General features: G+C 39.7%; 2 protein-coding genes across 13 annotated transcripts in view; one reads left to right on the top strand and one right to left on the bottom strand.

Moving 5' to 3' along the window:
* Nucleotides 1-30: 30 nt before the first annotated feature.
* Nucleotides 31-22,588, bottom strand: mybpc2b (myosin binding protein Cb). Of its 11 annotated transcripts, none has more exons than XM_028567249.1 (32): nt 22,358-22,588; nt 18,649-18,666; nt 18,083-18,106; nt 17,239-17,262; nt 17,083-17,103; nt 14,376-14,396; nt 10,431-10,499; nt 10,184-10,332; nt 9,985-10,102; nt 9,817-9,868; nt 9,528-9,587; nt 9,268-9,434; nt 8,927-9,059; nt 7,608-7,732; nt 7,379-7,484; nt 6,327-6,493; nt 5,797-5,962; nt 5,583-5,689; nt 5,455-5,484; nt 5,142-5,284; nt 4,127-4,286; nt 3,897-4,001; nt 3,564-3,752; nt 3,316-3,450; nt 2,895-3,062; nt 2,644-2,732; nt 1,763-1,958; nt 1,433-1,572; nt 1,101-1,260; nt 873-1,009; nt 462-648; nt 31-164 (listed from the first exon to the last, which is right to left on the bottom strand). In XM_028567249.1, the coding sequence occupies exons 1-32, from the start codon at nt 22,377-22,379 to the stop codon at nt 139-141; spliced, it is 3,414 nt and encodes a 1,137-aa protein (XP_028423050.1). In that variant the 5' UTR covers nt 22,380-22,588; the 3' UTR covers nt 31-138. The 11 variants fall into 11 exon arrangements, with proteins under 11 accessions (XP_028423050.1, XP_028423051.1, XP_028423052.1 ...); XM_028567250.1 differs by having other exon boundaries at nt 17,239-17,259; XM_028567251.1 differs by lacking the exon at nt 14,376-14,396.
* Nucleotides 8,036-24,993, top strand: part of LOC114547816 (stonustoxin subunit beta) — a 35,478-nt gene continuing 18,520 nt past the window's right edge. For both annotated transcript variants that reach the window (XM_028567262.1, XM_028567263.1), the window contains exon 1: nt 8,036-8,074. The gene's annotated coding sequence lies outside the window, so the exon portion shown is untranslated. The remainder of the gene's footprint in view (nt 8,075-24,993) is intronic.

Raw genomic sequence — 24,993 nt, 5'->3', positions numbered from 1 at the left:
CTTAAATAAAACATTTGAAATAAACCGTTATTTATAGCAGGCATCTCTACATTTTATTTTATTCACTCTGTGACAGTGTACTCTAAATACTGTCATTCACTGGTTCATATCATTTCACATTCTTTGCTGTTCGGTTTCTCACTTCTTCTCCGGGTCTGCGGCAACTGTGGGATAACAGGACAGATGATGAGAGTTAGATTTTGTTGAAATAAGTCCAAATTGAATGGCAAGTATTTTGTTTTTAAATTAAATTCTGTTGCAGCTGTCATCGTAAAAACACAGTCAGCTTTTAGCTTTGAGTGTGCATCACATAATCAAAACTAACCACCTAATCTGCTGTATTTCAAACAACAAAAGAAACTCATCTTGCACTCAAATTACCAACGCTCCCCTTCCTCCTTCATCCCTCCCCTCCCATCTGCCTCCAACCCTGCAGCTCCTCTCATCCCCTCTGTTCTTACTTCGGATGTCCAGCTTGCACTCCACTTCGTCCTGGCCCAGATCATTGACAGCCATGCAGGAGTATTTGCCTGAGTCAAAGGTGCCTGGCTTGCGAATATTGAGGGTCAGCACTCCCTGGTTGTTCTGCATCAAGAACTTGGGATCCTGACCGATGATCATCCTGTTCTTCATCCAAACGATCTTAGGCTGAGATATGAAAAAGTCAAGTTATTAAAAGATCAGGTGCAACATCTAATTGTTAGATTACAGAAAGTTCTTCTTTTTGTACAACGTTGTTTGATATGAAAGGCTACTGCTGGTAGATCTGCATACATGTCTCTCTTACTGCAAACTTCAGACTTTAATTTGCTTATGAGAACCGGCAGTGTCAGACGCCTCCTGTGACTCACTATTTTAAAATGCATGTTTACCTTGGGGAAGCCTCTGACGGCACAGCTGATGGCTGTGCTGTAACCGGCCACTGCAGATCTGTCAATCAGGGGCTGAGTAAACTTGGGCACACAGGACATGTCTTTCTCCTTGTAGGGGTTTAATTTGATCTCCAGGTCTATGTAGAAGGGTGGGAGGGTGAGGACGTTAGTGTAAAATCCAATCCACTACAAACAAACACATACTGTACTATACCCACGTGCACACACCTGTCTTGGCGATGACAGCCGTGTTCTTGCTTAGACGTGCCTCCTCGCTCAGGCCGCAGATGTTTTCACTGAAGACGCGGAACATGTATTCATTGCCCATGATCAGATCTGAAGCTGTGCAGTTAGCTCGTCTGTTGTGTTCATAAACAGTGAACCATTCCTGTAGAGAGAAAAATGTGATAATGTTAAATTCAATTGAGCATATAGAAAAAGCGTCTGACACTGTATTCTCAGCATTATTGTTGAGCTGCAGGCCCTACAGTACATGCAGCAGACTGTAGGGATGATCTACTGTAGGTTTGAAATGCTACCCCCTCCCCCTCCTCTCTCACCTTAGTCTTCAAGTCTGCCTTCTGGATGGTATATCCAGTGATTTCACAGTTGCCATCGTCCTTGGGCGGTGCCCACTCCAGTGCTGCATTGAAGCCCCAGACCTCTGTCACCTTCACGTTCAGAGGAGGGCCAGGTTTATCTGAATGGATTAAATGTCAGTGCATTTCAGTTGTGATGGAGTTCAGATAGTCCCAAGCTGTGTTTCTCTTCAAAGGAATGATTTCTTAAATTAATAGTTCTCACTGAAATGCAGACACTGACGGATAAAAAAACATTTTAGCACAAGTAGAAACGGATGTCCCCAGTTGTCAGAGACCTGACAATCTTACCAACAATCCTGATGACGACGGATGCTCTGTCCTCCATGTTCTCAATCTTTAGCACCAGCTCATATGTTCCAGAGTGCTCTCTCTCTGCACTGCGGATGAAAAGGATGGAGTCCACGTTTGAGTTACGGACGCTGACCATCTGGGGGTCAAGGGGTTGACCATCCTTGTACCAGGTCGCAACAGGGCGAGGCTTACCCTATAAGACACAGAAATGAGCCATTTTTTAGGATAAAAAGGTTTTGCTTGTAATCTTTTTTGTAGAGATGTGACATTTACTATTCCAAAATGATTAATGGCACAAAATAAAAATCTTTTAATTTCAAAGTGGTGGATGATAACTTCTACTGTGTTAGCTGTGAAAATACAATACTTGACAGACAATATCCTAAACAGAAACATAGTCGCTGTGTTATAAGCTACTGATTATGATCAGGAAAATAAGAATCTGATTTTCTTTAGTCCTTTCAGAGTGTTTCTCACTAAAGTTAGCTGGGAGAAAAGGGCACTCCTACAATGAATAATAGTGTTAAAAAAAATGTGGCTTTTCTCATTAAAAGGGTACGCCACCAATTTTGCATTCCACTTCCACAACACTGACTAATGATGGACTGTTAAAAAAAATTTATGCAGCAGAAACAGAGATAATGCCTTTTTTATTCAATGCAGCTCCCTCTGGAGCCACACACAAATTAAACTATTTCTCATATGCAGTAGTACTCCCCAACACCTGTAAACAGACTCCCTCCATAGACATTATGCATATATTTGTTATAGTTTAATACCAGTTTCCCACTGGTATTTTTTTTAACAAAAACATTAACACAGGCTTTAATGAAAAATATGGAACCAATCCAAAACCTTAGCAGAGGTTTGTTTCTAACCTGGAAGGGAATGGTCAGGTTGATCTTTTCTCCTACTTTCCTGATGTACTTTGATCTCAGCTCGCGAGGGAGGCGGATCTTAGGATGCTCTAAAGCAGAAAAAGACAAATTATTAAAATACACAGCATTGTACTTTACTAATAGTATTAAGTATCTGTCTATATTATCCATAACAAGCACTAAAAATGCTATAACTGAATATGAGATATCATCTATAAAATATGTTTAAAAGTACTCTTTGACTGACTCACCCATGATCTCACGGATGGTGACGGGTTGTCCCAGCAAAGCTGGAGGACTGCGTCCAGCGATGTTTACTGCCACCACCCTAAAGTTGATTTTCTCCCCCACTGGAAGGCCACGCACCACAAATCCCTGCCTCTCACAAAGTTCCTGGTTTGCCACCACCCACTCAGTGTCTGGAATCACAGAGAATTACATGCAGTAGATCACAGTGAGTGGGATTTAAATCTGATTACTTTTCATGCTTTTGTTCTGTCACATATATTCATTGTGATAGTATTATAGATATTCATTCTCTTGTTGGGTCTGTGACCTGTGCCATTTGAACCTAACCAAAAAAATGTCCTTAAGTTGCAATTTGATTTGAGAATGTTGTTAAATTCTCCATATGTGTATGAATGTAAATAAAACGTTTGGTCTCATCATCACCTCCTTCCTTGCAGTATTCAATAACATAGCCATCCAGGCCCCCAGCTCCAATCTTCTCTGGGGCGAGCCACTTCAGGGTGCATGTGCTGTCTGTCACATCATGCACTGACAGACGTATTGGCTCACTAGTTGGGGCTGAGGGGGACAGAAAGAGAGACTCAAGAGAATCATTGGGTTGACTGAAGATGGGTGGGCGCGCAAATGGAGGAAGCTGAGAAAGATGGCATAAAGATCGCTGCGATACATACCAATTGGCATGAAGGGTTTGGAGGTGATACTTGGTGGAGACATGCCAATGCTGTTGATAGCAAACACCCTCATCTCATAAAAAACACCTTCAATCATCCTCTTGGCCTCATATGTAGTCGATTCATAAACATCAAAGTTGAGTTTTGTCCATCTGGAGGAGCCTTTCTTCTTCCTCTCCATGAGATAACCTGATGAAGGAGAAACCAAGAAACCATAAAACACAGGCAGAATAATAATTTAAGACACACAGAAACCCAAGAAACGTAATTAAAATTCCATATGCACAGCCCATTAAATATGAACAGGTGAAGACAAAATTCCTTTGAATTTACCTTTGAGTGGTGCACCGCCATCAAACTTGGGAGCGTCCCAAACGATGCTGGCGCAGTCCTCTCCCACGGATGTGCATCTGATGTTCTCAGGGGGGTCAGGCACATCTAAAATACAATTACAGTTAGTTACATATGAACTATTTGAAAACTGGTGAATTGTAAACCACATCATACCAAATCACAGCACGTCAGTTACTACCAGTTGACGTTATAATAAGATCTTCACTTACCCACAATCTTTACAAACAGCATAGCCTTGTCCTCTCCGGCAGGGTTGGTAACACAGATGGTGTAGTTGCCCTCATCCTCCCTCTCTGCCCCCTCTATGACAAAGCAGCTCAGATCTTTCCTGGCCTCCACCCTTATGCGCCCTTCAGTGTCTGTAATTGGCTAACAAACAGCAAACTAATTTCAGCGTCTAAGTGCCGTGTAGGGTAACTTGCACTGGTATTTCAAAGTAGTGCTGAAGATGCAATCCACAATTCCATCTTGAGGAAACATCTGAGTCAAGCACACCTAACTAAATGAGTCAAGGGTGATTAAGACCGACATTTATTTTCACTAAATGTGGGTGTGAGTTAAACGTGACACTAAAATGCACATAATACAGCTTTCTTTAGTCAGGGCTGTGCAAAGACTCTCTGAAGTAGAGGTGTGAAAATTACAAAGGGGCACCTCTACCATGTGCAAGTACAGAAGCAGGGTTCACCCTAAAGCTACCCCAGAGCGGCACACAGGCTAACCAGAGAGACTTTGGGGCAAATCACAGAGACGTTTGGGCTGATCAGAAGGGCATTTATTGGGCCATTTGAGTTGACCAGAGGGAGACTTTGGCAGCACATTGGCTTACCAGTGGTCTCTAAAGCCCTATACCGATGTGACATTGTGGCAAAATAAGAAGCATGGAGTTGTCCCACTAGGGCACAGACATATCCTGTTTCCAAAAAAAGGCACTTTGGTACTCAGACCATAAATATCAGTCTCTGTGTTTGCACCCCTGTGCCCCTAACTGCCTGGCACATATATTCACATTGTTTTGGTCAAATCTAAACAGAACAGCAGTTTTGTTTGCTGGTGAGGTAGCATTTAAATGAAGCCCAGTGGAAGAGACAAAGAGGGAGAGGAGATAGTGAGCGCAGAATAAAAAAAACAGGCCATACTGCACAAACAGCTTCACCTTCCAATATCATGGATGCCAGGGTGATTAATAAATAAGTGGTCATTTTTTTCTTGTCACATCCTTACTTGATCTCCTTTTGACCAGACACAGGTAGGTGCTGGCTCTCCTGTGATCTCCACATCCAGACGGAGCTTGTTGCCTGCCACCACAATGATGGTATTTTGGGAGACCATGTTTCCACTGGTGTCCAGGTGGATCTTTGGAGGATCTGGTTAATGAACAACAAACAAAGAGAGAGAGAGAGAGAGAGAGAGAGAGAGAGAGAGAGAGAGAGAGAGAGAGAGAGAGAGATAGTAAGTTTGTGGAAGTGGGTTTGGGATATGAAGATTAAAAAGAGTTTTAAAGTATTTGTAAACTGAGACCATTTAGGCTCCCTACCTTGTCTGGGCACATAGTCGATCTTAATTTCTATTGTAAGAGAAAAAAAAAACTTGGCATTAACACATAGGCTGCTAATGATTGATACATCCACAATAGCACCTTTGTAATCATTCTTTCTTTCTCACCCAAGAAGTTGAGTTTGGCAGAAAGTGACAGAGCGTATCCATCAGGAACAAATGTGTAGTCTCCCGCATCCTCTGGCTTCACATCATCAATAATCAGCCGATGAAACCTGAAACAAGCAACAGAGAACATTTTTAATGAACACAGGATGTGTTTGATCCTCAGTTATGATAAATATTCTAAAATGCTTTTATAACTATTCATATGTCCTTGTACCTTCCAATGTGAGTCATTTTAATGCGTTCGCTTGGCAAGACCTCCACTCCGTCTTTGAACCACTTTCCTGTGACCTTGTCATCAGACACCTCACACTTGAACATAGCCTGGTCTGTTGCCCTGACTGTCAGATCAGCAATGTCCTGCAACACCTCCAGCTGTTTTTCTAAATAAGACATTGGAAACCACAAGAGAACAATTCAGGCAGGAAAGAAGAGCGTGTGAAGGTAAAGGGGGAGGGGGAAGATAATGTTCATGATGGCAACGTCTTGACACCCACTGCCATGAGTTGTTAGCTTGTTTGCAAAGAGAGGCGTTAAGCCCTTGGGCCAGCAGTTAAATTCAGCTGCATCCACAGCACTGCATTTAAATGACAGAAAACCAGATGAAATATAATAAATCTCTATAAAATAAAGTGTGCACACTTTTTCACAAACTAAAATAAACTAATTAACAGTTATTAGTTTTTAGTTTCAAATGTTTAATAAACTGGGCAATAAAAATTGCAATATAATATTTTCCAGTGGTACCTTCCACCTCCAGCTCTCCTTTGGTATGACCCCCATTTGTCCAACAATGGTACATTCCAATGTCATCCAGTGTTGCCTCTTGGATGATAAGCGTGTGCTTCCTTCCATCCTTCTTGAAGCGATACTTGGAATCTTTGTCTTTGTGAAGCTCGATATCCTCAAAGAACCTGGAAATGAATAGAAAATGAGCGAGTCTCTTTGAAACACGTCCCTGCTAAATGTTTAATACTAAATAGTAACAGTGAGCAGGAGTATGATGTCAATTAACAGGACATACTGTGATGTTGCCACAATTCAGTGGCTGCTAAAACATTGCTTTGGGAAATACGAATGGGCTTTGCATTCATCAATGGGAACTTGAAAAAAGAGTCTGTGCTTGGTGAACTGTGTAAAGGATTCTATGTTTTATCTCCAATGGGCCAATGCTAAAAACACACAGGCACCTTCAGAATGACTCCTGTATTTATTTGAAAGGTTTCCCCTGTGGGGATCTAATTTTATGTCCCCAAAGAGGTCACCAGGACATGACTGTGTTGTCCCCATAATGTGATAAAGCACACACACACACACACACGAATACTTTCTTGTTTTTTAATAAACTTAAGTGCAACATGACCATAACGTGTAAGGTTCAGAACTTAAAGAGTCGTCCAAATGACATAAATATTGACATGACGCAGTTGGCCGCTGATTTTTTGACATTGCGATAGAAACAATATAGAAACAATATATACGATAAACATTTTTATATCGTTTTGACAATGCATATTGTCATACCGCACGCACGCACACACGCACTCACGCACCCACACACACACACACACACACACACACACACACACACACACACACACACACCCACACACACACACACACACACACACACAGACACACACAACTTGACATCTTACATCACCCTTGTGCTTTTTCCCCCATTTTTTATGATGGTGAATGGACAAAGGCTGTTAGAATCTGCCTGGACTTAAAGCCTAAAGTTGTTCCAAGCTTGATTGAGCCTATACAGTATATTGGTAAATTACAGATATACTGACCACATGACATTGGCGCCCTCTTCCGACACCTCAACCTCAAATTCCACTCTCTCTCCAACAACAACGTGATAGTCATCCATCAGCTTGGTGATGGTCACAGGGGGCTCTGGGCAGAGCGGAGAGGGACGTGAAAATTAATAAATTCAGCCGAAACTCAATGTTAATGCTATATGGTTTACAAATTCACATGACTTATGTCAGATGTTTTACTGCTGATAAACTGTCAAACCTTTGACAAACACCTCTGTGAAACACTTGTCCTCGCCAACCACACACTCATAGGCAGCATCATCAGCCAGGGTCACCCTATTGATGGTAAGGGTTCTGACATTCCCACTTGACTCTATGATGTACCTTAAAAAGTGACAAAAAGTTTTACTTTGGCATTGGCATATTTGAGTACAAATGTCTTCAAATAATCACAATATTTTTTCAAATGTAACATATAATGTTGCCAATTACTTTTAAAGATTGGATTTCTGTTAAGAAAACCCAGTTTATGCATTCTCAACTGAGTTATAGATTTTTCTCACATTACGTAAGACCTTCAAACTTATATAGACGGTGGACACTAGGACCCAGGCACAATTTGGCCAATCAAGGTGAGAGCATCTAAAACTTTAAGAGGCTCATGAGGCACAGGTGTGTCAGCGGCATTCCTTCTCCTGTGAGGACCCCTGTGCACATGCTTCCTTGGTAAGCCAAATAAGCTCTGTTTTTATTAAGGATTATGTGATTGTTAGGGTAATGTAGGGGTGCAAATAAACACTGAGAGATTGTATGTTTATGGAAATATTGAACTTTGAATTCTGAATTTTTATTACAAGAGAATTAAATTACAAATGTGGGTCTGCCAACAATTGATTGTTTTGTTTGTAAATGGCCATAACAGTCCAGGAATAGTGGCAGTGGCAAGGTGCAATAATGTCTCTAATATTAAACTTTGTTTTACTGAGGTTGGACTGAAATGAACATGTGTTGTCTTCAATTCACAGACAACGTGCTGGTTGCCGTTTACTTCACACTTATTTTACATTGTTTTGCTCATTTTTTATTAGTGTTAGTAATTTGCAATTGAATATGGTTTTTGAATACTTATTTGATTATTTTATGAGCCTGATTTCTTATTGTACTAAACCAGCCTGTTATGGCTCTTTGAACAACACCAACTGTTGGCTTTGTTATTGAAGTTCACCTGTATTTATATCAAGAAATGAGAGTTGCTTTTTTGCATTGATTTAGGCATGAGCTGTGAGACTTGCTTAACTATCTTTGAGGCTCCCTATGACCGCCTAAAAATAAAACTTGTTGATGGCTGCATCGTTTCTGAGCATGACTTTTGTGTCACAGATAATTTTAGCATGGTATTTTTAAAACACTGCCCATTAAGTCCATCGAAGCTTGAATGGTTAATGTGATACAGCCTAATGCTATATTCTAATTAAGCAAATGTCTTTCATGGAGCTTAGCACGGTGAAAAAAAGATGCTAAAAACGATCTCCTTGAATGATAATTGATGTATATATGGTTACGCTTTGAAGCATGTACTTGGCTGAGGGTTTGATCTCCTGGCCATTCTTCAACCATTTGACCTGGGTGTTGGGATCGACCACCTCACATCTCAGGACAATCTTCTTGCCCTTTTCCACCGAGTAGCAAGACTCGAGCCTCTTCAGGAAAGCTGGAGTTACATGCAGAAAGGGGGGAACAAAATAAAGAATTATCATCTTAACAGCTCACAAACACCTCCCTTCTCTTATTTCTGTGTCCAGTTTCATGGTGCTTTTCCTTGCCAACTTTCTTCCCCTGCTGTACTTCCCTCTCCCCCTCCCCTGAGGTTAAATCTCTCTTTCTTTCCCTCCCTTCAACTCTTGCTTGACATGACTTACCCTCGCTATGCTTGGGCTCAACGACCTTCATCTTTTTCAGACGTTTTAGCATGCCCCTCAGGTCAGTGATGCCATACTCAAAGGCGATTTTCTCATACTCGCTTGGATGGGCACTCTTAAGCAATTCCCACACGTCGATCTCTGGTTCCTGTTTTACTTTCTTCTTCCTGTCGGGTCCAGGGAAACGGATATATATGTAAGGAAACAATCATACTGTGAGCTTGATAGTTTAGCAAACTAAATAATGCACGGCTCCTCACTTCTTAGTGGCTTTCAGCAAAGCGCTGAAATCCAGATCTCCCTCGTCCTCGCCAGCACCCCTGTGTGTATGAAAACGGAGATACAGTATGCAAAGAATACCATGTAACCAAGATCAGGCATACCCTCTGATATGACATATTCAATTTACTATACTGTCATATACCACCTGTGCTGAAAGACACACACTATAAATAGTATGTTTTTTTTTTTTTTTTCCTCTTGTGTATTCTCACTAATGCACACACCAACTACTGATACAGGCTGAAATGCAAACCCCATAGCCCTTACTCTCTCTTGAAGGCAGACAAAATATCTGCCTGCTGCTCCTCCTGCTGTGCAGCTGTAACGAGATAAGTTGCAGAGAACGCACATTAGGGATGGATCAGATAAAAAAAAAACCGCAGCACGTATGGAAACTGAGGCAGCCTCAGCAGGCCAGTGTCCATTTTCACTTACCCTCAACAGAGATCTCAAAGGTGGAGCTGTCACACTTGTCTTTTGCCGTTACCTCGCACCTGTAGCCCCCAGCGTCTCCAGCGACTACTTTGATGATCTTCATTTCATAAGTATAGATCTTTGGGACAGGGGGGGAAATATGACTTAATACTTCTTAGTTAGTTTAGAAGGAAGAGGATCAGATCTGTTAAACACACACCTTAGTATTCCTGTCATAAGTTTCCTTGAACTGCATATGTTTCCCAGCCTTGCTTCCAAGGTCCATCCACTTTCCCTTCAGCCATTTCATGGTGGGTTTTCTTGTCAGGGTGGTGGAGTCGACCCTGGCTATGAAAGTGACATCCGCTCCTGCCATGCACCGACAGCAATTAATTCATGTAACGTAATCAGGTTATACATTATGGATTGCTACTGCTTCCTGTCGCCAATACATTTGCGTTTCTAACCTGCAACAGCGACTACATTCTCTGGTGGCTTCTCGACGAAGAGCCCAGTAAGCTCAGTGTTGCCTGGCTCTAGAAAGAAAGAGAGAATTAGTTTCCTTACTTTTGCAATTTTTAAATCAATTTCGATGGAATCAGCTAACTCAAGCACTGAAAGGGAAAAAAAACATACAAGAGCCCTTAAATAGCATCTGCAACAACCGCAGTGTGCAGCAAACCAAAATGCAAAGGACACAGTAAAATGCTTAGACATTTTAACGAACAACCATGAAAGATTGTAAATCACAGACTGAAAACAACATACTAACATGAAAACAATGTTGCATATACAGTACCGCATAGCTGTGAGGTATCATTGCCAGATGTCAATCAAATCAAAAATTAGCATTTTTTAAAACTATATTAGAACCACTTATCAAACTATCCAAAGTTGTATCATTGCAGAGTGTGCTTCTTCAGTTGTATTTATAGTTTTTCTTGCTTATTGCAAATGTAAATATCCTATAGTTGTATTATAGATTTAAAGAGAAGTCATGTTCTGGCAAAACTGTGCTGTACTTTATGGACATTTCCAGTAGAACAGTGATAGGGTTTGTTTTCCCCAATCATAACAGATACAAGTTGTTCCTTTTTTTTATGTTATCCTGTATGTACAGTAACTTAAATAATGACAGCAAATGAGACATTGAACATAGAGTGCTTCAGAACACAGTCATGTGACCAGTAAAACACTCCGTGTCCACAGCTCCAAGCACATAAAAGGACAAGAGAGGAATGTGGGTGTTTCAAGTATTCAGGCAAGCAGAAGTTCCAGTGACACATAATCTCTTCAGCAAAGTATCTTAACCAATTAGAAGGTCCAGAATGTGTTAATGAACCCTGACTGAGCTAAGTATAAATCTTCAGGCAAGTGCACCTGTTGACCTCCATACATCAGCACTTTCTACCCATATCAAAGATTTAGCATTCAAGGTGCAAATCAATTAACAATGCATACTTGGTATTAACATTAGCATCTCAATACAGTCATACTATACAGTGCAAGTCCCTATTTGGTTTTATATACTTGTTGACATCTTTATTTGCCATGATATGTGACTAAGACATAACAACACATGGGAAGCATACATCTGCATTTCAAAACAATACATTTGCATGCAGTAGGTAGTCAAATTCCTTCACTGTGCCTTACCCTCCTCTTCTGGGTTTGCTCCGGTGGTAAAATCAAATTAACATATGGAAGTATAACAATTTGTGGTTATACTGTACCATAAGTCAGTGTAAACTCTTGAGGTCAAACAAGTGCAAGTGAACAGCAATTACACAATAATTATTATGTAGAAGTATTACATTAATACACACAGGAAATGCAATCAAAACAGATTGAAGATCGTGACTGTTATCAATCAAAACAGAAAGTAATCAAATGTGTTAATTACTGCATGTTTAATCACCAAACTTGTGATAAACTGAAAACTCCATGGTTACTTCTTTTGGACTGATATTGCCAGGCTGCTTGTCACAAAGGAGGCAATTACTTTACCCCATACAGAGCATGTGAATCTAGGCCGCCTTAATAAACCACTGAAGTTTGACCTAAAAGATATTTCGTTTAGAGCATCGATGTGTTAAGAATATAATAATTTTATCTAAGTTTGATGCATTTCCAACTAAAGATACCCGAAGACTAATACATCTCTATAAGTTATGCTCTTATAACCATCAAACAATGTCCAATACTGGTGCAAGTACCCCAAAACTGTTGGGGTAGCGTTGCTATGTTAAGCACTTCCCACACAGAAATTCCACTCTAATAGACACACTGACGGCATACTCGGAGTGACTCCGGAGTCAGGACTTTGGGGTCAAACAAAGGGTAGGCATGAAAAATCAAACCACCACCAATGGTGTGTGTGTGTGTGTGTGTGTGTGTGTGTGTGTGTGTGTGTGTGTGTGTGTGTGTGTGTGTGTGTGTGTGTGTGTGTGTGTGTGTGTGTGTGTGTGTGTGTGTGTGTGTGTGTGTGTGTGTGTGTGTGTGTGTGTGTGTGTGTGTGTGTGTGTGTGTGTGTGTGTGTGTGTGTGTGTGTGTGTGTGTGTGTGTGTGTGTGTGTGTGTGTGTCATCAAAATTGTATCCCAAGAGTAACGCAAGGATTTCATAAAATTAAGGTAAATGGCAGATTACACTCTGTATACTGTAAGCCTTTTCCCACGGATAAAATTGTATATGGATCGCCTTGCATCTACACTAGGCTTTGTTGTGACCAAAGAAAAGTCTCTTTAGGTTTCCCTCTGAACTTCACTCAGCTGCTGTCCTTGGATTAGGCCTAGCGTGCTAGCCATGCTAACAACCTGCTAATAATTTGAATTCAATCACTTCACCATGAAAAGTTAGCATTTTGCTAAACCTAGCTTGCCCAAGGGAAACAGCAAGTGATCCCACTGTGGGAGGCACATGGCTGATAGTGACAACCACAAGGTGTTTCAATTGTGCACAGTCTGCACTTGCTGAGCCCTTTTACTTCTTTGTTTCATGCTCCAGTTTCCCTATAATCATGCTATGCCAATGTGATTGTCTTTTCTTTCCAATATATGTGCCACAGCTTATGCTGAGCTGTGCCTGGAACATCTCTGTCTGGAACAAAGTAGATACATTTCTTCCCTTGAGCAGCCGATGCTACTGTACTGCAGGAGGAACTTGTGGTGTCCAACATTTAGCGATGGGCATTCATGAGAGGAAAGAAGGACAATGAGATGTGCACCCATAAATGCTAAGAAGAGATGGGAAGAGGCTTCCCAGAAGCATTACATTCCACATTCTAAGTAATTTATGAATGTGACATCCAGGGTAGTAACCAAACGTATCATTTAATGACCTCACCCTGGCTGCTTGACCTTTCTCTTCGCTTAGCATGTCACCAGTCAACCTCCCCAAGATACAGTAGAAGTCTGGTTATGAGGACACAAAGCAGCCATGTCACTTTTGGTGGAGTCTGTGACTACCCACCACTCATCTGCATAGCCCCATGCACTTTACACACAAGTCTTGCTACACTGGCCAGATAGCATAAGAAGAAAGTAGTCATGATGGACAATTTGCCTATCCTCCTGGCCTACCAGGCTATGTGGTAAAGACACCATTGAGACCTATAGAGCTAAGGAATGCTATAGACTTCTCCACAACATGTGATAATATGCACTGTACAGAAGATTGTGGACTTCTCAGTTGCCACTACCGCCGCCCAGATACGAATGCATCGCTATGGGAGCTGTGACCATGAAAGACCATTGCAGACAGGGACAGCTCTTGAATTTCACATGTAAAACCTAACCTACGATATCTTGGATGACCTCACTGGTTGATCTCTCCTTGCAGTTTCCTAGTATAGCATGATGTTAATAAAAGTGTCATCTAATCAGATGTCACTTGGTATGTTAGCGACAGCTGCCATTGTTTCACGATCACTGTTACACATAGCACAGCTGTGTTCCCATTCATTATTTGAGTTGCCAGAGGGATGGAGGCAAAAGAGAGCTGGTATCATAGCTCACAGATGGGATGGGATTGGCAGCACTCTTCACATAAGAAACAAATTCTAAATGGCTGAAAGAACATAAACGGCATAATTTGCCAGTGAGGTGTACCAGCAGTAGAGGACACAGGTTAATGAGACAAGGATAGCATCACACACTAAACTGCAAATGAGTGCACTTTAGTCAGCTCTATTTATATAATTTCATGCTGTAATTTCAGTCCAAATCGAAGTAGTCAAAAGATTTCAAATAACATAGACCTATGTCCACTTAACACTTCATATATTATGTGACATCTCAAGTAGCACATAATACCAAAACTATACACAATGTTATAAACACTCAAACCATACTTTTAGAAGGGCAAAAGTAAATTATTAACGGACACGTCACTATAAACATTGCTCTTTCCTTACCATCCCCATCAGCTTCTGAATCTGCTGCAGACAAGGAAGCAAATGTAACTGAAAAAAGCAGCTAGGAAGCAAACGCTTGATGTTGCACAAGTGATGACATACAGTTGCAGCGGAGACCAATAAACAAACAGAAGCACCATGCATAATTACATTTCATATACAAATAGTTGAAGTGTTTTCCTTGACATACGTACAACACTGTACTTGGAAATACAACAGTACATTGCAAAACTGACCATGTTGCACAAACTGTAAAACCAATCCAAGGTTTAGTTCACACAGTAGGATATAGTATATATCAGACCAGTGATGACAAACAATACAGTTTTTTACAATGACTTTGGCACTAACTTCAGAACCTTGACGTCATTTTTCAAAACTCTAGACACAAAACTCAGAACCAATGATCAAAATGCAAATTTTTCAAAACTCTAACACTTTTTTCAATTGCTTGGATACAATACACATAAACCAAAGATCATTTGTTCATTTAACAAAGATCACCTGTTCAATATGACACAACTTCAAACATCAAAGTACTACTATTTCAAAAAGCAATTCACACATTACATTTCAGATGATTGTCTATTATTCCATTACAATCATCTAACTATCAATTGATACAACTGCTCAAAATGATAAGTAACTGTTGCATTACTCTTAATGCATAGTTGTATGGAAACAGACAAACAATATTCCATGTTTAGATCATGAAAGTTTCAAGATAACGAAATTCATTGTCACCAATTAGCGTGGAGCAGGAACCAATTAGACTACATGATCTATGGATGTAATATTTCTAGGGCTGTCAAAATTAACGCGTTAATTTTTTCGTTAATTTTTTAATATTTAACTCGTTAAAAAAAATTAACGCAATTAACGCAGCTGTGTTTGTTTACTTCATGTGGCGGCTGAGAAACGTAATACGTCTCCATAACAGCAGGCGGCGCTATGCTGTATTGTTGCCCAAGTAATGAAAACCGGCAGCTGATTGGACGAACGCGTCACATGGGTTTGTTTTCTCCAGATATTGAGAGCCAGACTGTCATGGCGGCCGTTCAGAATACGATCTCATATTGTACTAAGATAGTTCACTGAAACATGTTTCTGAAAACATTTTAAGCGAGAAATAGGCCGTGCAGTTGCTGAATCTGTCTTCATTTCAGCTCAACAAAGGTCCGTTTAGAAGGTTTTCGTCAGATTTTGAGAGACTAGTCACCTCATTCCGCTCGCCATTTCCGGGTGAGTCCCGACTGCCCTGCCGCCGACTGAACTCTCGGCTCGTTGGAGATGAACTGCGCCTCGCCTGTAAAGTAGACGAGAGCAGGCAACAGCAGCCAGGGACGGTGACAAAAATCTGCTCTCAAGTCAGACAGTTTCTAGCCGTTTCAGCAGGACTAAGCCAAATTGTTGCTGCTGTTGTTCTGAAAGATATTAAACATTCTGAACTTAGCAGAACCTTTCCTTGTTTGTTTTTTTTCTTCATATTTGCAAAGTTAAATGATTTAGCATTTAAATATCCATTATTATAAGCTTCAGTCTCAATTTAAAAAAGCGATTAATTACAGCAAATTGTGCAATTAATTAGTTAATTTTTTTTAATCGATTGACAGCCCTAAATATTTCATCATCCTTCTTTACTGTAATGTATTACTGTTTACTTTATCAGACACTCTTTCTATGGTCCCATGTACCACCTTTAAGACTATTTACTGTATTGACAGTACTGCACTGTATGCATGCAGACCCTAGGAATTGCTTGTCCAATTCTGACAACTCGTTACTGATGAGATATATATATATATATATATATATATATAGATATAGATATAGATATAGATATAGATATATAGATATAGATATAGATATATATAGATATATATTTATTCATTCATTCATACCACATTGTTCGCCATGCCCGAAGGTTTTTTCCAAGTTGTTTGGCTAATTGCAATGTAGATGAGAACCTGTGGCCAAATTCATAAGACAGAGTTGATGAAGATGTAGAATACAGTAATCACTTCTTTGTTTTGCTTTTTAAAGTACAAGCAAGTTGAGAAACACTGCATTTGATTTACAGTACTGTCTTTTCTATTTCCTAGCTATTTATTTTTGCTTTGATTCAAATCAACCTATGTTGTGATTGTACTGTATTGTTTTTCATCAATATATTTCCGATTTTGTTCAAGGATTCCAATGTGTCTGTAGTATTCTCTCTACTACTGCAGTACTTTTACAGGGATGTATTTGCATGTAGTACCATAATGAAACATGTATCACCTATTTTGTACTACAATATTTAATGATTGTAAGAACGATGACACAGTGAAACTATGTGTAGCTTGTGTGTGGGTGATCTAAAGTAATGTTTCAATGGTATTTCACCATAAATTAGTTTTTTGAACCAATGATAGTGCAAGATATCTTTAAAGACATGAATGTACAATGCAATGTTCTGAACATTGGACAACCTGTGTTACACGTGATGACCGCTGTGAGTTTTGTGTCTAGAGTTTTGAAAAATTACGTCAAGGTTCTGAAATTTGTGTGTGTGCATAATGAAACATGAAAGATCTTTGAAAATAAACATGAACAGTCATGCAGATACTGTAATTTCCACACACAGTAGCACATGTATGCACTTATATGTGAATACATTAGCAATTATATAGACAGCCATATTAAAATGTACAGGATTCTTCCTTACCTCCATCTGTGGGGGGTGCATCTAAGGAAAATGAATTGAAATTAGCTCCCAATATATAGTTTTATAATGATTCACTGTATGTAGTCATAATTGAGGAATCTGAGGAGAAACTTAATGGAAAGTGTGTATTATTTCCTGATGCTAAGAGGTGCCTACCATCGCTCTCTGGCTGCGCTTCTGCTGGGCAAATAAAAATCATGGTTAAGTGATTGGAAACAGGAAGACAATGTGACCTGGACAACGTTCAATTGGTAACCTCTCGGGACAAACTCAACCAAAATACATAAACAGAACACTTGCTCACACTTCACATGCCTGCAGTAAAATGTAACTCAAAGATCATTGTGAGTTCACAGATGTAAAAAATGCATCCAGTTGCAGTCAGTCAGTGTAGCCTATATTAATATCGACACAGAAGAGCTTGTCTTGTCTGCTTAGTACATATGGATAATTTCTGTACAATTCAAAAGTAACAAGCTATACAACTCAAAATCAGGAAACAGGAACATGTATTCTCATTCTGGTTTCAACACAAAACCGAAAGAAATGGATGCACATGATGCTGTCATACACAGAAGATGCATTTGCAGAGTCTCTTCACGGATTTCTGACATTAGATTGTTACCACACACTCGAGATGTAGTTTCACATGTGACGCATGCCGTTGGCTAGCTAAGAAATGCAAACGCGCTGAATCAAAGTGGCATAATAATTGCATTATCCCCCTTCAGCTGCTTCATGTTGTCTCATATGACGTGATTGACTTATCGCCTATCGGCTTGACACAGTAATTGCTCAACTTATTATCTATAGTAAAACCACTTGTTCTGCATTATTCAGATAATTACCCTGACTGATTAGTTCAAATGCATTTTTCAACACTCAACTCAAACACAGTCCATGTCACATATTAACACCGTGTGAATGCACTGAATCACTGTCACAAAAAAGGGGGAGAATGGGGGGGAAAAATAAAAATAAAAAGTTATTTGTCTCTCACCCTCTGCAGTTGGCTCCTGTTGGGCTAAAATTTGTGGGTTTTTTTTGTTGGAATTATCAAATGAATACCATGGTAGCCCCATTGGGAAACATAGCCTATATTTAATACACTCCAACAGCTGATCAAATAGATCGGTGTGTCACACATAAAATCCAGGCCGTTATCACATGACCACACTCAAATATGACTAGTGAAAACCAAAGCATTTTTCTCATTGTGCCGTCTGTGTTGTTACATCCTTTGAAGTGAGTTGAGTAAATAGCTTCAGTAATCTGATAATGTACAGTACAATAGATTCTCAGTGAAAATGCCTGAAGGCAAAATGGTAGAAACATACATACGAGAGCGTGCTGGCATACATGAATAAAATCTAATAAATGTAATAGTTTATCAATGAAGAAAAGGTGCATGCTGATTGCACACCCACAGAGTGTGTCAAGTGGGTTTGCTTGACACATGATATGTGAGCAAAAGTGAAAATGTGAGAGCTATTATCAAGTCACAATGTGATAATGTATTGGCACACAGAATGTTGGTAGGCAAATACTGTGGAGCAGCTGACTTACCCTGCCCGTCCTGTTTATCTGAGAATTGGAAACAGAATACAATGATTAGAAATTGTATTAATAGACAATATATCTTTTTAATCTAATTTGGGTTGTCCCTTATATCTTAAATCATTTTGAGTGATGATGGATGTTGACCCATATTTCCTCTTTTAACTACACCTGGTTTATGATCTCTAACTGGATTGGAATCTGAAACTAATGGCTTTATATAAAATGGTTATTTCAGGAATATTTAAAGTATATCTGATTTTATTGGTTCATAAAACTACCTACCTATCAGATAAAAGGATACATTCTGTAAAACCTCTGTATAACCTCTGGCACAAATCTTTAAAACTGATTGCTTAACCATAGATAACTTAACTTATACATTTACTGCACCATCTTTGCAGAATGGCTATACATTTCTATGACCAAATTGGAGCTATAGAGCATGACAAACAGTCAATTTGGTTTGGGTATGGAGCACTGTGGGAGGGATTGTTGAGGCCTAAATCTGGTAAAAGGAAATTCTTAACTGGAATAGAAGCATATGATATACCTGACTGCTCAAGTTTCTCCCTTTGGTCCCTGCAGTTCTTGCTAAATGCCAAGGCCGGTGTCTTGTGACCTCCCTGAAGTCATGCCACGTTCTCTTTGGTTGCGCGCAGTGTCCTTGATTAGTCAGACGCGTTTGACCTTGCTTGCTTTAATGGTTTGTAAAACCAGTGACACCTGTCTTGGTAAAACAGGTGTCACAGCAGTGTATACAGACTGGGCTCACCTTTGTCCTCATGCAAACAGCTGATCTCTTATTAGCATTGCATGTAATGCTACAACTGCTTTTGTGTACAACTATGTTTAAGCCCATACTGCTTCTTACGTAACGGTTGGTCTCTAAGTAACCAAAAGAGTAACAACGTGTTTGTGTTTGTACAAAAAGAGAAAAATTGCAATCTCTAAGACTTTGGTGTAAATACTTTACACTCCACATGAGAGGATTTAACACCTGCATTGAGCGTAAATCTGCATCAGCATCTGCTAAGTCAATCCACTTGGGGTGAGAATCTTGATCATCTTCAACAAGTCTGTGATAAAGCAGGGTAATCAACTTCTGAACAGCTGTTCCTCATAGTTAAATCTCCCCCTCAGACTGTCTGTGGTCTCATATATGTATATTATATTGGCAAAGTTGTTGCTGTTGTACAATTGGTAGATATGCTTGTTGGGTGATTTTTGATTTGTTTTGTTTCCTTAGGGGAGATTTCTTTTTTATTTTCTACCTTATACTGTTGCTAGTGTGTGTAAGCTCTATGTAGTATTATATCCTGTAAATATTTTTCTCCTTTTTTATTTCTGGAAGCATAATGAGTTATGAATGTTTTTTAGGGTTTGCATTTCCTCTATCTTTAATGGTTTTGGAGGTCATTTAAGGTACTTTAGGTCTTCACCTTACTGCTTGTTTATCTTTCCGTGTTTACCACTGACAACTTGATTTAGTGTGTGCAATGTCCCAGACCATAAAAAAGGTATGGGGTGGCCTGACTTTCTCAAATCCTAATTAAGATACAGTATTGATAAGTGTAAATTTAAGGTGGAAAAGTATTTTGTCTCTCCACCAAACATTATTAAAAAAAATATTAGAACACATCAATTAATATAGTAGTGACAGGAAGTAGGAACTAGCTTCCTATCTAATCAGGCCTGCTGACCATGAGGTAACTCCCTGGATGGAAGCGATATGATTTATGATTTTAAGATGGGACTGCAACAGGATTGCAGTTAAATGTGATACGCTCGGGTGTGAGAAACTCTATGAACTTATGGGGAATAAAAAAGCAGAGTGAAAAAGATCAGGGGTTATTGCATATGTATTTATAGCTGTTAGCTGAGGGCGGGATCTGGCTGCTAAGTGAAGCAGCTCAGAAAACATTTCAACTCATGTCGTGTGTAAATACAGAAGTAATTCATAGAGTGGGAAAATAAGTGGTGTTGCGCTGTAGGTTAAGGGTGAAAATGTTGTGACTTCGGTTTCATAGGATTGTAAGACTAGTGATTGAGCTGTTTAAAATCACAGTGGCTGGTTATGTGACTCTCATACTCAAAGCTTTGAAGTTGAGTTTGGCTTGGAATGATGCGAGGTGCAGATATACAGTGAGGAAAGTGGGATCACATCCATATTATGCAGATAAACTGTGTGGCTGTATATGGTGAGTAAAAATGGTGCCTGGTATAAAAATAAAAAAGGGCCTAGCTTAGATCTGTAAAAGGATTGGGGACAGATGCAGAGAAAAATAACTAAATTGTGCACAGTAATTAGGAGTAATGTGCTAGCAAGTCCAGCAAAGCCCATCACACAGTAGAAATAAGATGAAGGGGTTTGAATGTCTCAACACTCTTCCCACAATCTTGGCCGCTATGACAGTCAACTTATCTTAGGTTTATGTCACATCAGTGATTTAGAGCCACACAGGATCAAACTGGAGGAGGGGCAGCTCTGTAACAGACAACTATTTATGAGAAAGCAGCATTCACCCGATGATTCAAAACGCCAGTTTTTTTTTTTTTTTTTTACTATCACAGCTGCAAGCTTTGTTATTTATTTTAAAAGAAAACGAATATGAAAGGTATTATATTAAAAATTAATATTAACAACTTTAAATTTACCTAAAAAAATCTTATATCAGGCTTTGACTTTGTATTAACTGCCAGTGTGCTTTTTCTTGACTACTGTAATCTACATGAGGCAAGTTAGTAACAGTAGCTAGCATGAAACCTAACCTCCATACAGACACACACAAATAGCTGCAGCAGTGTTTATTTAACCTGCTCTACTGGCTGTAGTTACCCTACCACAACTGTTTGTGGAAGCTTTCCAGTTCAGTCAGCAATATGGCGCTCTCACTGGGCTGATGTCAGTAGCATACTGGCCGTAATGATGTCATAGCAGCTGGCTATGTGATTATTTATGGCCTTTCAAATATTATTTATGAACAGAAAATGACGAGGAGGAAAAATGTGAATCTTTATGAGATGCCAAATTAGTTTAGCCACAGTCATTTAAATGACTCTTTAGCAGCAAGGGACAAGTAAACAGTCATTTAAGAATAATAAACTACTAACTACTACTACTTTCAAATATTTTCAGATCATATGCTGTTTTGGTTCTTCATTCGTCAGTTTGCTGTCAGGATTGAATATTTCTTTAATCTAAATTTACATGAAAACATTTTATTCTGTCTATTCTATCTTTTGTCATGCTGTGTACAAATATAATTTCTGCCCCCAAATGAAGAGGAATTGTTTCAGTTACAGTAAGCAATGCGGTCATCTGATCAGTTGGTCTGCAAATCACCTTGGCAGTAAACAAGTACTGTGGGTCAGATGGGGTGAGTTGTGTCCCTGTAAAGCAATGTTTTGACCCTGCAGCATCTTAGTCTGAACATTAAAATAATCCACTTTCATCTAAGCCATTTTGGCATCTTTTTGCATCTCATGCTATAACAGCAGATACATCTAATCCCCTCTTCAAAATCCAAAATGTATGTTTGTTTTTTTTGTTTGTTTTTTCAGATCATCTTATTCTTTTTGTAATCACTCACTACTCATAATATAAATACACAGTATTATGAAGTGAGCTTAGACAATCTATCAATTTCTGCAACATCCTCAATTGTAAAGTAGTATATATACTTTCACAAAAAAAAAAAAAAAAGTATCTGCATACCTGCAGGGACTGGTTCAGGCATGGTTATTCCTGTGTCTTCTCTTTGCTGCTGTAAGACTGAGGGCTTGTGGTTCTTATTCCTTTTATTTCTCCCCTGTCTCTCTGTTATTCAAAGCTCTCCTGGCACTTAAGTCACCCACACCCTCCAGTGAGCGAGGAGCGCAGGAGAGACTGCAACACCCTTAAGGAGTTCAAGAAGAGCGGCACTCAGACTGAGAGTGTGATAAGGGGGGAGAGACTAGAGGGTGAGGTGGTGGGGAAAAGGGTCTTACACATTTATGATGAGATTAATGGACTGACTAAACCTGTTGCGCTCTTATGTTGGCCGGAGAAATGCAGAATATACTGAGATAATCAACAAGTGAATTTTTGACACTTCATATAGCGCCCTCTGATGTTAAACTAATCTTTCGCTCATCCCCTCTTATAACCCTCATTACGAGCAGGATTTGCAAGTATTTTTTTTTGTGGTCTCTTTTAGTCCACTTCACTTGATACCACTCTAGATGTGCTGCAGTGGATGTAGAAGTGAATCCAAGTAAAAGGTAGACACACAACACAGACAACTAAGGCATTGCAGCGATTAGTGCAGGGTTGTGTTGTGGTGTGGGAGTGTCCCTTAAATGGCTTTTTTGCGTCTCCATTGTGTTTTGTCTGATTGCGGTATAGGTTATGTGATTGGTCACCACAGCGTGATCTCTGTTGCATTTCTCTAAAAGGTGGTTCTGTTTTGGGGTGCCCTGGTAGCTCAACTAGTTGAGGCATATACGAAGGCTCAGTCTTTACCACAGCAGTTTAGGTTTGACTCTAAACCTGTGGCCCTTTGCTGCATGTCGTCCCCTACCCACCCTTTCCTGCCAGCTGTTCTATTAAATAAAAAAAGCCCCCTCAAAAAAGTTGATTTTTTTTTTTTTTTTTTTTTTTTCCACATCCCCTGCGGCATGAAAGTATTATCTATTACTTATACCTTATTTGAGTATAGAGTAATTGTCCTCAATGTACTTTATTTAAGTGTAAAGTACAAATAGCTCAAAATTGTACTTCAGTACTCAAGTAAATGTGCTAACCACTTCTGGCTGTTTTCCCAAATGTAGCTCTAATGCTTCCTAGATACTTTTTGTAGCACATAGATGGTTGACAGCCAGACTTGATATACATGGTCAAACAACAACAGCCAGTTACTGTACGTTACTTGACGTTTTTAACTGCTCTTTAATGTTTTATGTAAAGCACTTTGAATTGCCCTGTTGCTGAATGTGCTACACAAATAAAGCTGCCTTGCCATACTTTTCTAAGTTTACCGAATGCGGCAGTGTCTGGCTCCTTTTCCCTGGCATCTCACGGTGAAGATTCTCAAGGCACATCTTCATTACAGTTTGTCAGCTTCTTTTTCATTTATCAGAAATGTGCATGCGTCAACAGCTGAGCCACTCTGGAGACAGTCCCCCGCTGCAGGGGTCAAAGTGGGAATCTGTGAAAGGGGGCAGACATGTCAGTCAACAGGGCCAACCAGATGGGGGGTGTCTATGATGAATGACTGTTGTTGATTAACAGTGTAGATCGGCTCACACACGCTAGACGCCAATGCTGTTGTGTTACATGTCATGCCTCTTTTGCCCTGGAGTGCCGGCATGCTTTGTGAAATCACATACTTGGCTGCCTTTGCTTGGTTCTGTGTGAATAAACAAAGACGGCATAGCGGCAGACCTTCATTGCGGCAATACTGCGGAATCTCTGTGTGAAAGGGGCTTATATCTGAGGTGGTTGAAATGTCTCTAAAAAGAACAGTGTTACAAAGAGGGCAAAATTGACAGTGCATAAGATGGGAGGGGATTTAATGCCACTATTCATAAGGTAACATTATTGTTGTTATCATGTATCATCATCAAAAGTCACTTCACCCTCAGGCTAATAGCCTTAAACATAAACTTTCTTATCCAACCTAACAGGACTCCAACCTATCATGTTACTACTATAGTCACAAAAGAATGCAGTAGTGGAATGTAACCAAGTGCATTCACTCTTAAGTTGCTTACTTGCCTACTTTTACAGAAGTAATATTTTGCATGCAGACATTTTTTTTTCTTTGTCTTTCTATAGTGTGGCATTGCTACTTTTACCAATGCAAGAAAGTATTGTAAAATGTGAAAGGAGGGGAAATACACTAATTCACTTTGTTGCCGAGATTTAGATGAGAAGATTGAGATTGTGTTAAGTATGGAACTAGAGCAAGGGGGTAATTAGCTTTGCATAAAGACTGGAAGCTAGCCTGGCCATGTCTGACATTAAAAGACACGCCTACCAACACTTTAGCTTCAGAGTTTTTTCAACTTTGACAGAGCCAGGCAAGCGGTTTCCCCCTGCTTTATGCTAAGCTAATCGCCTGATGGCGCTATCTTAATTTTTAGGGTACAGCTATAAGAGCAGTATGGAGCTTTTTAATTTTACTCTCGGAAAGAAAGAATCTAATCTCTTTTGTAACCTGTTTACAATTCATGATAAAGTTCAAGAATAAAGTCTTTTGAAACATTACTGCAGGATATCACAAGTTTGTATAGTTCAGTGCATCTATTTGCACAGTGATGGTGACAGAGCAGTGAAGTGGTGAACACTGGGTAGGGAGAGTAATTTAAAAT

The sequence above is a fragment of the Perca flavescens genome, chromosome 21 (assembly GCF_004354835.1).
Source record: "Perca flavescens isolate YP-PL-M2 chromosome 21, PFLA_1.0, whole genome shotgun sequence".
NCBI classification, from domain to species: domain Eukaryota; kingdom Metazoa; phylum Chordata; class Actinopteri; order Perciformes; family Percidae; genus Perca; species Perca flavescens.
The sequence above is the reverse complement of the archived record's forward strand: the minus strand, read 5'-3'. Positions and strand labels throughout refer to the sequence as shown.